At 36.6% G+C, this 14,355-nt stretch overlaps 2 protein-coding genes across 2 annotated transcripts in view; both read left to right on the top strand.

Moving 5' to 3' along the window:
- LOC306861073 (ninjurin-1-like) overlaps positions 1-14,355 on the top strand; it is a gene marked incomplete at both ends in the record, with an annotated part of 649,099 nt that overhangs the window by 424,754 nt on the left and 209,990 nt on the right. The window lies entirely within an intron of this gene.
- LOC306860585 (laminin subunit beta-2-like) overlaps positions 1-14,355 on the top strand; it is a 42,996-nt gene that overhangs the window by 15,233 nt on the left and 13,408 nt on the right. The window contains exons 6-21 of the mRNA XM_079402350.1: positions 61-249; positions 328-391; positions 4,635-4,837; positions 6,042-6,162; positions 6,255-6,443; positions 6,521-6,700; positions 7,376-7,488; positions 7,999-8,078; positions 8,160-8,295; positions 8,990-9,148; positions 9,237-9,364; positions 10,510-10,639; positions 10,730-10,922; positions 11,021-11,164; positions 11,846-12,077; positions 12,259-12,422. Coding sequence (XP_079258476.1) covers positions 61-249; positions 328-391; positions 4,635-4,837; positions 6,042-6,162; positions 6,255-6,443; positions 6,521-6,700; positions 7,376-7,488; positions 7,999-8,078; positions 8,160-8,295; positions 8,990-9,148; positions 9,237-9,364; positions 10,510-10,639; positions 10,730-10,922; positions 11,021-11,164; positions 11,846-12,077; positions 12,259-12,422 — 2,425 coding nt within the window. The remainder of the gene's footprint in view (positions 1-60; positions 250-327; positions 392-4,634; positions 4,838-6,041; positions 6,163-6,254; positions 6,444-6,520; positions 6,701-7,375; positions 7,489-7,998; positions 8,079-8,159; positions 8,296-8,989; positions 9,149-9,236; positions 9,365-10,509; positions 10,640-10,729; positions 10,923-11,020; positions 11,165-11,845; positions 12,078-12,258; positions 12,423-14,355) is intronic.

Below are 14,355 nucleotides of genomic sequence, written 5' to 3'. Positions count from 1 at the left end.
GAGATCACCCTTGAAACACTCCAAAACTGACCTCATACTGTCAATTGTTTTTGTACGCAGACTTTCCGTCCAGCAGCCATGCTGATTGAGCGATCTGCAGATTTTGGCCGTACCTGGCAGGTGTACCGTTACTTTGCCTTCGACTGTGAGTCCACCTTCCCAGGAATTTCCCATGGTCCTCTTCGTAAAGTTGATGATGTCATCTGCGAGTCCAGATATTCTGACATTGAGCCGTCTACAGAAGGAGAGGTGAGAGATATTCAGTTGGAAGACTATGTTAATCTGTCAGTTAATTTGTTTGTTGACCTTAACTTTCATTCCGCTCAGGTGATTTATCGTGTTCTTGACCCTGCAATCAAGATTGAAGACCCTTACAGCCCCAACATTCAGAGTAAGTGAAACTTAACGAACCTAACCTCTGACTGAAGAAGATACAGCTTTTTGCACTCTTTTCCATCATTGGCAAAGATCTATTCACATGTATTTAAATTCAGTTTACTGTTTGCTGCTGTCCATCCTGCCTCTTTAGTACATGTCAGATGGAGGAAAGCATGCAAAATGGAAATAGAAGCTGATTTCTCCCCCACAGGTCATTGTTCCTGTACTTTAACTGGCTAACTTAAAGTATTTCTAGGAACATAATCAACAACCTGTTTTTTTTCTTATAATAGGCAAGTGCAGTATGTCTCATGAACAGGTTCACTTGGTAACAACCAAATATTTTTTAGTCTGATTCCTTCCTATATGACAAATATAGGAAGTTGCATGTCTTGCAGGTGTTATTTCAAATACATTAAAAGCAATTAAAAAAATTATATATATATCTCTGATATTACATTGCAATAGCTATGGTAACCAGGAGCTTATTTAGGCAATCTTAATAAACTTTTTGTCTTTGAATATTTCATCCATTTATATATGTTTTACCTTTTGCATAACTTATCGAAAAAAAGATAATGTAAAGGAGCAGATGGACTTGTTAGCCGAAAACAGGTGCGGCCTACATATCATGTACTCTCTAGACATTTCATATATCCTGTATGTGTGTGTATTTTTATATGCGTAATAAATGTACAGAGTACACATACATATATTATGTAAACAAAAACTTTTATTTTGGATGTGAATAATCTTGATTAATCATTTGACAGCACTAAAAAGCTAAAACATGCTATTAAATGAAAATAAAAACAGATTTTCAAAAGAATGGAAAATAAACTGAAACTATATATGTGCACTAAATTACAAACAAAATATTACAGAATGAATAAGGTTTTGTTGGATGGTCAAACAATATTGGGTGATCTCTTCAGTGTAAGTGTGTTGAAGCCAAGTACCCTCACAGTGTGTGTAGCAGAATAAGCTGATGATGAACTTCCTGGTTCAGCTGGTCAGTGTAATATTCCCATACAGCTGTGAGTTCTCAGTCATGCACAGTGTGAGTGTATAAATTGATCTCACACTCTCTGTGTGGCTCTCACTTTCTGTTATAACGAACATCTAGAGCATGACTGGAACAAACAGTATGTGCACAGGAGCTGCATTCGCTGATCTCTGATGTTGAGATAGGCTGTAAGCCCCTCACACACACACACACACACACACACACACACACACACAACTCCATGAATTTCCCTCCAACTGTTTATCTTATAAATCACACAAGTCCCACTTCATTGAGTGTCTGTGAAGCGTAACAGGAGTGTATCCGCCACACTTGTGCTAAAGGCCTCCACGCTCAGCTGACTGCAACCACCCACTGAGGAGCAGGCCATTGGCTGAGGGGAGGAAGGGTCAGAGGTCATGGGTTAACAGGGTTTAGGGATTTTTTTTTTTTTTTTTACAAGTGTAGGAGGATGTTCTCATAATTGGGTGGTCGTGACTCTGTGGTTGATGATAGTTTGGTGTGATCCTGATTTTTCCCAACAACTATTGTCAATTAGGCATCATATCCTGGAAATATAAGCACTTTTGCTGAAACAAAAACCTGTGGTTAATTGTATTTCTCTGTTAAACAGGACCAGGCATGTTCAAGACTACAAGATGTTTTAAGAATGTCTTTTATTACAGTTTTATATGTAGACAGTAAATACACTACAGACAGTAAATATAATTTGTCTGAAAGATTTTTTAAATGTTTTTAAATGTCACTTATGCTCACCACGGCTGTATTTATTTGATAAAAATAAAGTAAAACTAATATTATGGCATTTTAAAATAACTATTTTCTATTTGAATATTTTAATAATGTAATTTAGTCCTATGATGGCAAAGCTTTTGATGCTCAATAAACATGCTTTATTATGATAAATGTTACCCTAGTTCATTCTAAGTATTGATCAAATCTATTAACATATTAACTGACATACCGCCCAACACTTACTGATATAAAAAATATAATTATACTTTATTTGGAGTTCTACTTGTGCACAATGCACATTTCTTAAAGGTGTCATCGGATGCAAAATTCACTTTTCAAGTTGTTTGAACATAAATGTGTGTTAGAAGTGTGTGTACACATCCATCCTATAATGATAAAAATCTACCCAGTGTTTTTTTTTTTAATGCCTATTTTAAATTCCCCTTTCTCAAATCAGGCTGTTCTGAGATTCCTGTCAGAATGACGTAGTTCTGCACAGACCTCTCCCACGAGAGTTGATTGACAAGGCCTACCTTAGACTCGCCCTGAGTGAGCTGAGAGCTGTCTGCCATTGTGTCAGCTCCGGTGCAGGGGAAGACAAGATGTCTCAGATTAAGCGATTGAGGTGTTTTGTCATTGGATGTAATAATGAATATAGCAGTCGTCAGTTACTCCCGACATCTGAACCGCTGAAGACGCAGAAGATTAACATTACTTTCATTTTGAAGTGAATGCGCCGATCCCCGATCTGCCTAAATGCATCTATGTTCGTGCAAATCATTCGTGATCCAACTTCATCTACAGAAGAAGTGAGTATAAGGGTTTTTTATGAATCTTTGCAAATCGCCTTTCCTAATAATGTGCTACTTAGCCAGTTTCGTGGCTGAAGTAAACAGTACTGCTCATCACCGCACGGAAGAGAGGGGCGGGGTCAGCAGAGCTCATTAGCATTTAAAGCAACTAAAATGACTTGCTAAAAACAGAGCTGATTTTGACAGGTTTAAAAAGGTGTTTTTTTGTTAAGAAAAGGGATGAGTCAGAAGTATAAATTATTATATTATTTAAAACCGGTTTATGTGGGTGGATTTTTGCATTGGTCTGAACAAAAACTACAGACTGGATTATTGAAAATGCTCATTCATTCTCTGCCAGTAGGAGGTGATTTTGGAACATCAGAAATATAGTGGTTTCCCTGGTAACGGCTGTAAACAAAGCAGCGCTCAGCTCATAAATGATACTTTATCAGGTCAAATGAAAATGCCATCAAAACTTTTCTGAAGACAATCGGTTCTCTTCAGAGGTTCATTCTTATAAAAACTTAATAATAATAATAATGAGAAAAGTGTGAATATAGCCTATATTGACGAGGAAAGTCCACTGATGAGTTACTAGCGTAAGCCTACATTTAATTTTAGTCATTTTAATTTAGGGCTGTCAATCGATTAAAATATTTAATCGCGATTAATCACATGATCGTCATGAGTTAACTCGTGAATAATCGCAAATTAATCGCACATTTTTATCTGTTCTAAATGTAATTTTACAATTTACTTACACAAACCTGTTTACATTATTTGCAGGACAGGGCAGCTCACTTCTTCTGAACATGCAAAATGTACATTTATTATTTATTACATTTGTTTGCCTCTATGTGCCCACATACTGTATTTTGATGCAGCTAAATTCTCAATAAAACTGTTTTCATTAATATATTTTACTGTTTCTGTTGTCAGACAAGGGAATGAATATGAAATAGTGACTGAAACACGACCCATTAAGACTAGGCTACATAACCAGCTCTCCCTTCCAAGATGTTAATCTGCAAAAAATCCAGATTTATAATCCAGCCGTCGTCTGATAAAATCAAAAAGGCTACACATAAGATAAAGACAATAGCTGTGCTGTTATTTCGGCTATACTTGCATGTAAAATTAGAGAAGCAACATATCTGTGTTTAACTGAAAGCGCAGCTCCTTTCAGCCACTCGCTGAACAGAGCAGATGCAAAGAGAGAGGTGTGTGGGGAAAGAGAGACCTCGCGCGGCAGTCAGCTTCAGATGCATAATATTTTCATTTGCTACAACCAGGAAACACAAGAAGCACATTCAACTCGGACACGCAGACAGTTGTCGTGGTAATAAACACCGTAAACAGAAACCGTTCGCGTGTCCACGCTTAATGCGCATCTCGTCGCCTATATGAAAAGCATTTTAGGGGGCCCTTGGCTTTTGGGGGCCCAAGGCAGTCGCCTACCTTTGCCTAATGGGTAAATCCGCCCCTGATGCTGAATGAAAGTATTATTTTTTTCTTTAAAAAAATAAATAAATAATAATAATACCCAAAGACCAACCTTTTGAAAGCTAGTGCATGCCTGCTAATCTCTATAGCTCGTATGCTGTTTTCCATCTGTTCTCACATCAAAAGTGGCATTAGTGTCCTTATCTTTGGTTTATGGTCCGCTATCCTCCACTAACCCCAATGTCTTCATATTGCAGACCAGCTGAAGATCACTAATCTCCGTCTGAACTTCACCAAGCTGCACACTCTGGGTGATAACCTGCTGGACTCACGGACCGAGATCAAAGAGAAATACTACTATGCCATATATGAGCTGGTTGTCAGGGGCAACTGCTTCTGCTATGGCCACGCCTCCGAATGTGCTCCCATTGACGGCATCAGGGATGACACTGAGGGCATGGTGAGTTACTGAACTGTAGCTAGTTATGGGTATGCATTATATAATGCACAATATATAATATATAATACACAATATATAATACATATCGCATTTGGTCTCGTTCTGTCTCGCTTATCTTGTCAGTGTCGGCGCTTGCTTGGCCATTTGTTGTGGAAAAATAAGGAAAGTGTGTCCAGCTAAATTCAATTAGTATTTTGTTAGATGGGTATAAAAAAGCTTAGTTTTCTGCGGCAGCAGTCGCGGCAGTTGTCGTGTGAAGGCTTCCTCGTGTGAAGACCGAAGAGTGTAAAGACCATCGACTCCACCGGGCTGGGACACCGGCAAAGGATACAAGTATCGCTTTTTATTAGGGCTGCCACTAACGACTATTATTATTTTGATTAATCTATCGACTAATTTATCAATTAATCGATTAATTTACAGCAAAAAATCAACAATTTTACTTAAGAATACTTTATTAGACCAAATGAAATCCAAATGTCTATGAAATCCTTTTTTTAAAGCAAAAGTAAAGTGCAACAGAGTGCAAGAAGCAAGTGTCCATCTCAGTCATTATTATACTCTTATACCTTTTGTTCTTTAATATTTTGAATTGTTTTTAGCTTTATTTTTTTTTGTTTTTCATTTAAATGTTAAGTTTTGAAATTTTGTTGTATGCATTTGTCATTTTTATTTAATTTCTTTATTTTTAAAATGTGTATAGGTTGTATTTATAAAGTTTTAGCTTTTAGTTTTGGATCTGTTTTTAGTTGTTTTAATACTACAATTGATTGCTTCTGTTGTCCTTATTTGTAAGTCGCTTTGGATAAAAGCGTCTGCTAAATGACTAAATAATAATAATAATAATAATAATAATAATATTGCTACCAAATCAGATATCAGACAATACTGGAGTTTTTTTTTAGATCTAATGGTTTTGTTGAATGTTAGATATTTATTTGCACATGCTAATTTTCCCTATTTTTACATTTAGATTACCTTTGCTGTCATTTAACAACCACTTAAAGTAAATTTTTTAAAACACTAAAAATGTAACACTGTTAAATGTAATCTTTAGCAAATGTCAAAATAAATATCCATTTTTCATAGTGTACATGTAAATGTAGTAATATTTAAATTCACCACTAGCAGTGCTTTATTTATATATTTAAATTTAGTCTATTTATACAAAGCAGTACATCATTTTAATATGGATCATCTCTAGGTACACGGGAGGTGTGTGTGCAAACACAACACCAAAGGACTGAACTGTGAACAGTGTGATGACTTCTATAATGACCTGCCCTGGAGACCAGCTGAGGGCCGTAACACTAATGCCTGTAAAAGTAATTATGAATAACCAGAATCGTATAGCTCATAAAGTCCATAGAGACATACACTTCTTATGTCACAGTTAACACCTCCCTATTTTTCCCAGAATGCTACTGTAATGGTCACTCCAACCAGTGTCATTTTGACATGGCGGTGTATCTGGCTACGGGGAACGTCAGTGGAGGTGTGTGTGATAACTGTCTCCACAACACCATGGGCCGCAACTGTGAGACCTGTAAACCTTTTTACTATCAGGATCCAACTCGAGACATCAGAGACCCTGGAGTCTGCGTGGGTAAGGAGCTAAATGCTAAACATATATGTTTAAGCATTATACTGGATATGATTGCTGATATCTGTTTTCTCTGGCAGCCTGCGACTGTGACCCAGATGGTTCTCTGAATGTTGGCATTTGTGACGGGCAGGATGACCCCTCTCTGGGCATGATAGCTGGGCAGTGCCGCTGTAAAGACAACGCTGAAGGAGCACGCTGTGATAAATGCAAGCCTGGTTTCTTTGGGCTCAGTGCTAGTGATCCTCGCGGCTGCCAACGTAAGTGTCACCTAAATGATTTTGGCGTCACTACATTATAATGTACAGTATGAAGAATAGGATATTCATTTTGAGATTTGCTGAAAGTTACATTAAATAGAATCATTACATTTTTAGTGTTTTTAAAGATTAACTTTATGTGAGCGTTAAATGACCGCTCAAGGTATCTGAACAAATGAAGGTAATCTAAATATAAACATAGTGGAAATGTATAATGAACAATAAAAGATACAATAGCATAGATATGACCAACCATTCAAAAGTTCGGTGTCTGTAAGATTTCTTTAATGTTTTTAGAAGTTTTTTTTTATGCTCATCAAGATCAAAAATACATTTTTCTCCAGGATGCTTGACGAATAGAAACTTAAAAAGAACAGAATATATAAGAAATATAATTATTTTATCTTCAAATATCTTTACTGTCACTTTTGATCAATTTAATGCATCCTTACTGAATAAAAGTATTAAATTCTTTAAAAAACCTTACTGACCCCAGATTTTTGAACAGACACTTTGACATTTCAGAGCACAGTTTTTTAGTCCAAGTTAGCAGGGAGTTAAATGGCTCTGCACTTTTAGACCTCAGTCTATTTGAAGAAAATTTTTCTAGTATGTTTTACTATTGATACTCTTGATACTTGATCATTCTCTCTTTCTTTCACTGGTCTACTTTAGCATGTAAATGTGACCCCAGGGGTACAGTGTCCGGTAGTTCTCAATGTGACCCTGTTAGCGGAGACTGCTTCTGCAAACGCCTTGTCACTGGACACAGCTGCAACCAATGTCTGGTAAATTAAACTGAAAAAATATTATTCCCCATAAACCTCTGTGAGAACATTTAATTATCAGTCATCAGTTGGCATTGCATGCTTTCTGGTACCTTGTATCCCCTCTACTGTGGTAACACGAACTAAGAGTGTTTGCTCTGCGGTAGACCTGTATGTCTGCATTTAGCCCAAGGGTTTATGGAGGATGGTGTAGGTTTTAACACAGCTTAAAATGGAATGAAAGGAAGAGCTGCATCCTGAAATTAGACAAGCAATAAATGCCTCTAGTAGTAGAGTGATGTCACTTCACTTTATGGATATGTACCATGGTGATTCTTTACTATTTTTGTCATGGTATTTGCTTATGGTTATTGATTAGCACTGCATGGTTTCAAAGTATCATGGAATGACCATGGTTTTGACACAGTATTTTGTATTTAATAATCTGAATATTAAGTGTCATGTTGTGGCTTATGTATCATTTTTATTAGTATACATGACACCGGTTTGTGTTTTGTAAATTTCCTACAGCCTGAGCACTGGGCCCTGAGTCATGACACCAATGGCTGCAGAGGATGTGATTGTGATGTGGGTGGAGCTGCAGACAACCAGTCAGTATTTTTCAGTTTACAGGGATTCAGGCTGTTGTAAGTTTTTGTCTTAATAAAAAAATATGTGCTTTGCATCTGCAGATGCTCAATGGAAACAGGCCAGTGTCACTGTCGGAGTCACATGATTGGTCGCCAGTGTAACCAAGTGGAGTCTGGTTATTTCTTCATGGCCCTCGACCACTACATCTATGAGGCTGAAAATGCCAAACTGGGTCAAGTAAGTGCAGAAATGGGACAAATAAGAAGATATTTGCTTTGTTTTTAGCTACATGTACTCTGTCTGATAACTATGGAACTATTTTTTTATATCACACAGTTCTGAGAAAAAAAGTCAGAACTGTGAGTTTATATCTTACAATTCTGAGAAAAATGTCAGAATTGCAAGATGTAAACTCACAATCGCAAGAAAAAATGTCAGAATTATGAAATAAAAAGTTGCAATTACCTGTTTTCATTTTTCATTCAGTGGCAGGAGTGGGCTTCCATAGATAACGTATTTATAGTACTTGTCAGTTTCTTGCCAGTAAAATTTCTTCATCAAGCAAGAGAAGAAATATTTCAAAAATGTTTTCAAAATATCAAAGTTGCATGCCAAGTGTCAAAAGGAAAGAAACACAAATGTCGTACCAAGGATATTATGATTAAATATTTATTGGGGCCGATACAATAATTATTTAATATTAATAAATATTTAAATAAAAAGAAATATAAAAATACTATAAAAATATAAAAAAAAAATTATAAATAATAATTCTCCACTATTTTGTCTAAATAAATGAAATGTAAAACACTAAAAACTAAAATCATTTTTAAGTGCAAGTGAATTCATACAACATTATAAGGTACAGTTTTAAAAAATGTATGTTCATTTTGAGATTTGATTAAGGATTATATTTGTTTATATTTTATAGGGCTCTGCGTTTGAGGAGAGAGAGTACCAGCCGGGCCGTCCCGTCTCGTGGACAGGCACTGGGTTTGCACGGGCTCCTGAAGGTGGTACGTTGGAGTTTGCCATTAACAATATTCCATATTCTATGGAATATGACATCCTCCTTCGCTATGAGCTTCAGGTAGATTACATGTCTTCTCAATGGCTTCATAGGCTACTCAGAGTAGTGTGTTATGGGTGTATTCATGTGCGTTTATGTGCTTTTAAAGATGCCACGGGACTGGGAGGAGGCCCGTGTAATGGTGATTAGACCTGGCCCCATACCTACCAGCAGTCCATGTGGAAATACCATCCCTGCAGATGATCTGCTAACTGTATCGCTCCTATCTGGTGCCAGGTCTGTGAAACACATGTACAAATGTTTTGAGGGTCAGTCCATCCAGGTCAGTAAATGAACATTCTGTCATTATTTAGTTACCCTCATGTTGTTCTTTTGTTCTTCTGTGGACTATAATAAAATATATTTTGAAAAATGTTTCTATTTATTTTTACTTTTATTTTATTTTTATTTTTATTTTGTATTTTTTGTTCCAAACAAGAAATAAAGTCTTACAAGTTTGGAACGTCATGAGGGTGAGAAATTGATGCACTTTATTTTTTGGTGGACGATCCCTTTAAGCAATCCAAGTATATTTTTTGCTTTTGTATCCCAAAATCTTCCCAGTTTTGCTTATAACACTGATTTAATCACTTACTTTTTTGTTTTGATTTTCTTTTGTTTTTATTGTTGCTGTTTATTTTTGGTTTCAATGTTTTTGTTTTATTTGTTTCTTTCTTTTTGTTTTTGATTTGATTTGATTTATTGATTTATAATAATGTGGACAATCCCTTTTATTAAAAAGAGCAGCTTTAGCCTCTATGGCTAATTTCCAGCTGTAGTCCCCAGCCAGTTGTTAGAAGGCATACATCAAATAAAATACTTTTCTTTCTCTTGTTTTTATTATTGCTTTTTGGTTGTTTTTGTTGTTGCTGTTTGTTGCTTTTTTACGGAGCCCTTTATGGGACATGGTAGTGGGAAAAATTTGCCTAATAATTATCAGGATTTATTATTATTATTGAATTTAGTCCTCCAATGCCACAGTTTTAAAACACTAAGCCACATTAAGCATTTTAGAATGTCCCAAAACCATGCCTTGAACTAAGCACTGACGTATTACTTTATTGAGTCCAAGTTCAAAATAAAACTCTGTGAAACGCACCATTGTGAACATACAAGCAACCACTGCAAGCTGTAAAGTAAACAGGAAGAGTTTGTCTGAACTGTGGTTTTGCGAGAGATCTCAAATATCTTTGTGAGAGGACGCAAAAGTTTCTCAAGGGAACGCAAAACATTTGAAAAATATTTTTTCCTTACACCCCAAATTTTTTCCACTCATCGCAAATTTTTCCCACCACCATGTCCCATAAAGGGCTCCGTACTTTTTTGTTTCTTCATTCATTCATTTATTTTTTTGCTTTCTGTCTTCTGATGCTCTGATACAGGTTTATGGTTCTGCCTCAGCCGGTGTGTTTGGAGAGAGGAGTGAGTTACAAACTGCGTGTGGAGTTCATCCGTTATGCTGACAGGAACAGCATCATTACCTTGACTAATGCCTTTTTACTTGTTGACTCTGTAAGCATTAATTTGTGACTATTCAGCTCTTATGAAGTCTTCATGTTCTGTCTAATTTTGACTTGTTCTTTCATCTCTTCACCTCCCCAGATTGCCCTTCTCCCTCGTTACTCTTCTCTAGAGATGTTTACTGCAGGAGACCCCGCCTCCATCGCACAAAAGCAGAGCTACGAGCGTTACCGCTGCCACGAGACTGCCAAGAGTGTGTCCCGTCCACAGATGAGTGAAGTGTGTGTTAAACTCATCACCAGCATGTCTGCCCTCATTAACGATGGCGCGCTGCGTGAGTGTCAGCAGAGAATGTAGGGACTGTCATGGGAATATTGGGGTTTGTTTTCACTTGTTCATGTTGTTATTAAGACAAGAACATTGATCCCACAGCTTGTGAGTGCGATCCTCAGGGTTCGCTCAGCTCTGAGTGTGATGTCCGTGGGGGTCAGTGCCGCTGCAGGCCCAACATATCAGGCCGGCGCTGTGATAAATGTGCACCAGGAGCTTACGGCTTTGGCCCTTCCGGATGCAAACGTAAGACAAATATTTTCCCTGCTGTGGTACATTAGTAACATTTTGATAAAATTCCTCTTTGTGTGTTCTTCTTTGTATTTTTTCCCCTTTGTTTCTTTTCATTTGTTTTTGTTCTATTTATTTATTTTTTCTTTTCTTTTCTGTTTGTATTTGTTTTGCTTTCTTTTACTGTTTTTTCCTGGTTTCTTTCTTTCTGTCTTGTTTGTTTTTCTTTTGTTTATGTTGCTTGTTTGTTTTCCGTAATTTTTCATTATTTATTTTTTTGTATTTTGTTTTATTTGTTTTATTTTTTGTTTTTCATTTTTGTTTGTTTCTTTGTTTCTTTTGTTTGTTTTTATTTATTTTTGTTTTTACTGTTGCTTTTGCTTTATTGTTTTATTTATTTATTTATGTTTGTTTGCTGTTTTCTTTTGTTAATTATTTTTTATATTTTGTTTTGTTTTATTTGTTTTTTGCTTTTACTGTTGATGTTGCTTTATTGTTTGTTTTTTATTTGTTAGTTTCTTTTTGTTTGTTGATTTGTTTTTATTTTATTTGTTTCCTAGTTTTTATTTGTTTTTCTTTTCCATGTTTTATTCTTTGCACATTTTTTGTTGTATTTATGTTTGTCTTTTCTTTGTTTCTTGCTTTTCTATCCTTCATTTGTTTCTGTCATTAATTGCTTTCTATCTTCGTCCTTAGTTTGTGAATGTAGTTTGGAGGGCTCTCAGAGCCGATTCTGTGACCAGTACTCAGGACAGTGTCCATGTCAGGCCGGTGCGTTTGGTCAGCGCTGTGATGGTTGTCAGGCTGGACACTGGGGCTTCCCCAACTGCAGGCCATGTGAATGTAACGGACATGCTGACGAGTGCCACCAAAGGACTGGAGCCTGTATCAGCTGCAGAAGCAATACAGCCGGGGACAGTTGTGACAGGTACAAAGGGAAAAAGACAGACATTCTTGACATTTATTGTTAAACTGATAATTATTATCATTAGAGGACACTTAAAGATATTTGAGAATCTTTCAACGCTTACAGGCAAACAGTGAAACAGGTTGATTTTGCTTGATTGTTCCTCTGCCTGAGCTAATGTAATAAATACCTCTTGTCACAGGTGTGCTAATGGCTACTATGGAAACCCGGCTCTTGGTTTAGGGAGTCCATGTCGGCCCTGCCCCTGTCCTGAGGGCCCCAACAGCGGACGCCACTTTGCCGCCTCTTGTTACCAAGACAACCGCAACCAACAGGTGGTCTGCAACTGCAACCATGGTTACACAGGTATTTTTAACCACAGAATTTATTTCCTTCCACAGATGGATGGAATCAAATAAATTAAGATGAGGTCTGGGTCATGTACAGTTGCATTTTTTGCATACATGCAAGGGGAGAATGTAGACATCCCAAATTAAAAAGTGCTTGAATTGGGCTTTATAGTGCCATTTAACACCCTGAGTCCATGTGCATCTGGATAGGATGCAGAAAATGCCATAATCAGAGATAAAGGCCACTGTCACTCTGATCAGCCAGTGCAGTGATCATGTGTGTTATCTCCTGTCCCCTCCTCAACTGGACACAGGAATTTTAAAGCGCTCTGCAGGGGCAGTCCTCAAGCGTGAGTAACCATGGAGACCCACCCCACCTCTGCTGCCCAACCTCCGTCACCCCTCCCGTCCTATCCCTCCCTAGCGCATGGCTCATGCACTTCACACCTTGAATGTACATTTGCAGAACCCTGTGAAACTGCACCAAGTGCAGTCGTATGTGACTGGGCAGTGTTGGAGTGTAGTTGGAGTGAACTAAATGTAGCTAGTAGTTGTTTTTTAAAAGTAAGCTATTATTTAGTTTTCAAGCTGAGTGAAATTAAATAGTAATAATTAAACGCTAACTTAAAATGTCTTCTCTCTCTCTCATATTAAGCATTGGGAAGTCCAGTTTATTTAAATGCAGAGTCTTAAAGGGATAGTTCACCCAAAATGAAAATTCTGTCATTAATTACTCACCCCCATGTCATTCCAAACCTGTAAGACCTTCGTTCATCTTCAGAACACAAATTAAGATATTTTTGATGAAATCCGAGGGCGTTCTGACCCTGTATAGACAGCAATGCAACTACCACGTTCATGGCCCAGAAGGGGTGTAAGGACATGGGTATAAAATACGCAGGGGACCTGTCCCCCAATTTTAATAAAACGTAAATTCATCCCCTGCACTTTTTCCAGGCAAGTGTGTTCACGTAGATGTAGCAACGGCCAGTGTGAATAAATCTAGATTTAAATGCTAAGAAAAAAGATAGTCAATGTTTCTGGGCGGTGAATGTGATAGTTGTGCTGCTGTCTGTGGAGGGTCAGAAAGCCTGTGGATTTCATCAAAAATATCTTAATTTGTGTTCCGAAGATGAACGAATGTCTTAGAGGTTTGGAACGACATGAGGGTGAATTATTAATGACAGAATTTTCATTTTTGGGTGAACTATCCCTTTAAACAATTACATACTATATTATACTATTTATTACAATACTTTTACTAAATAATATTTATTATTCTTTATTAGTTCTAGTTTTCAAATTTTTCTAATTTTATAGCATTTAATGTAATTGATGTTTTTAAATTGATATTCAAATGCTATTTAGTTCTCTCTCTTAAACCTATCTGATTTAAATTATATTCTATTGTATTATTTTCTACTCTATTCTATTCTATTCTATTCTACTCTATATTTCTATCACTAGAAGTGAGTGCTAATCACTGTTCCATTGCCAGCATTTGAGCCAGAGAAGCAGGCGTCTGTCTCTATATAGGACTTGGCTGCAAAGATATATGAACATTGCAACAGAGTGAATCAAAGCTTCCTGTTTTGACAAATTTAAAATGACAGCTAAAGTAAGATAACTGAGCTTCAAAATTGTGTGAGATCTATTCATGTAAAACAGTCATTTTCACTCTTATGCTTTGTACCTCTTCACTCTTCAGGAGATTATTATACTAGTACGCAGACTGTTGAGTGTATTATGATTGGGTATTAAGATTAAAATGTGACATTTTCAAGAAATCTTCTAGAGAGTCATTTTTCATAATTTGTGAGTTATGTTATTTGTATTGTTAGACTGTTTTCTTAGTAGAGCTTTACATGAAGATTTTGTATGCGTGCACTTGCATCCTTTAAATATTCATTTAAATATTTTTTCCATTAATAAATTAATTCATTAAATGT

Source organism: Barbus barbus (assembly GCF_936440315.1).
Source record: "Barbus barbus genome assembly, chromosome: 41".
Taxonomy (NCBI): Eukaryota; Metazoa; Chordata; class Actinopteri; order Cypriniformes; family Cyprinidae; genus Barbus; species Barbus barbus.
This window is presented reverse-complemented; position numbering and strand designations above follow the sequence as displayed.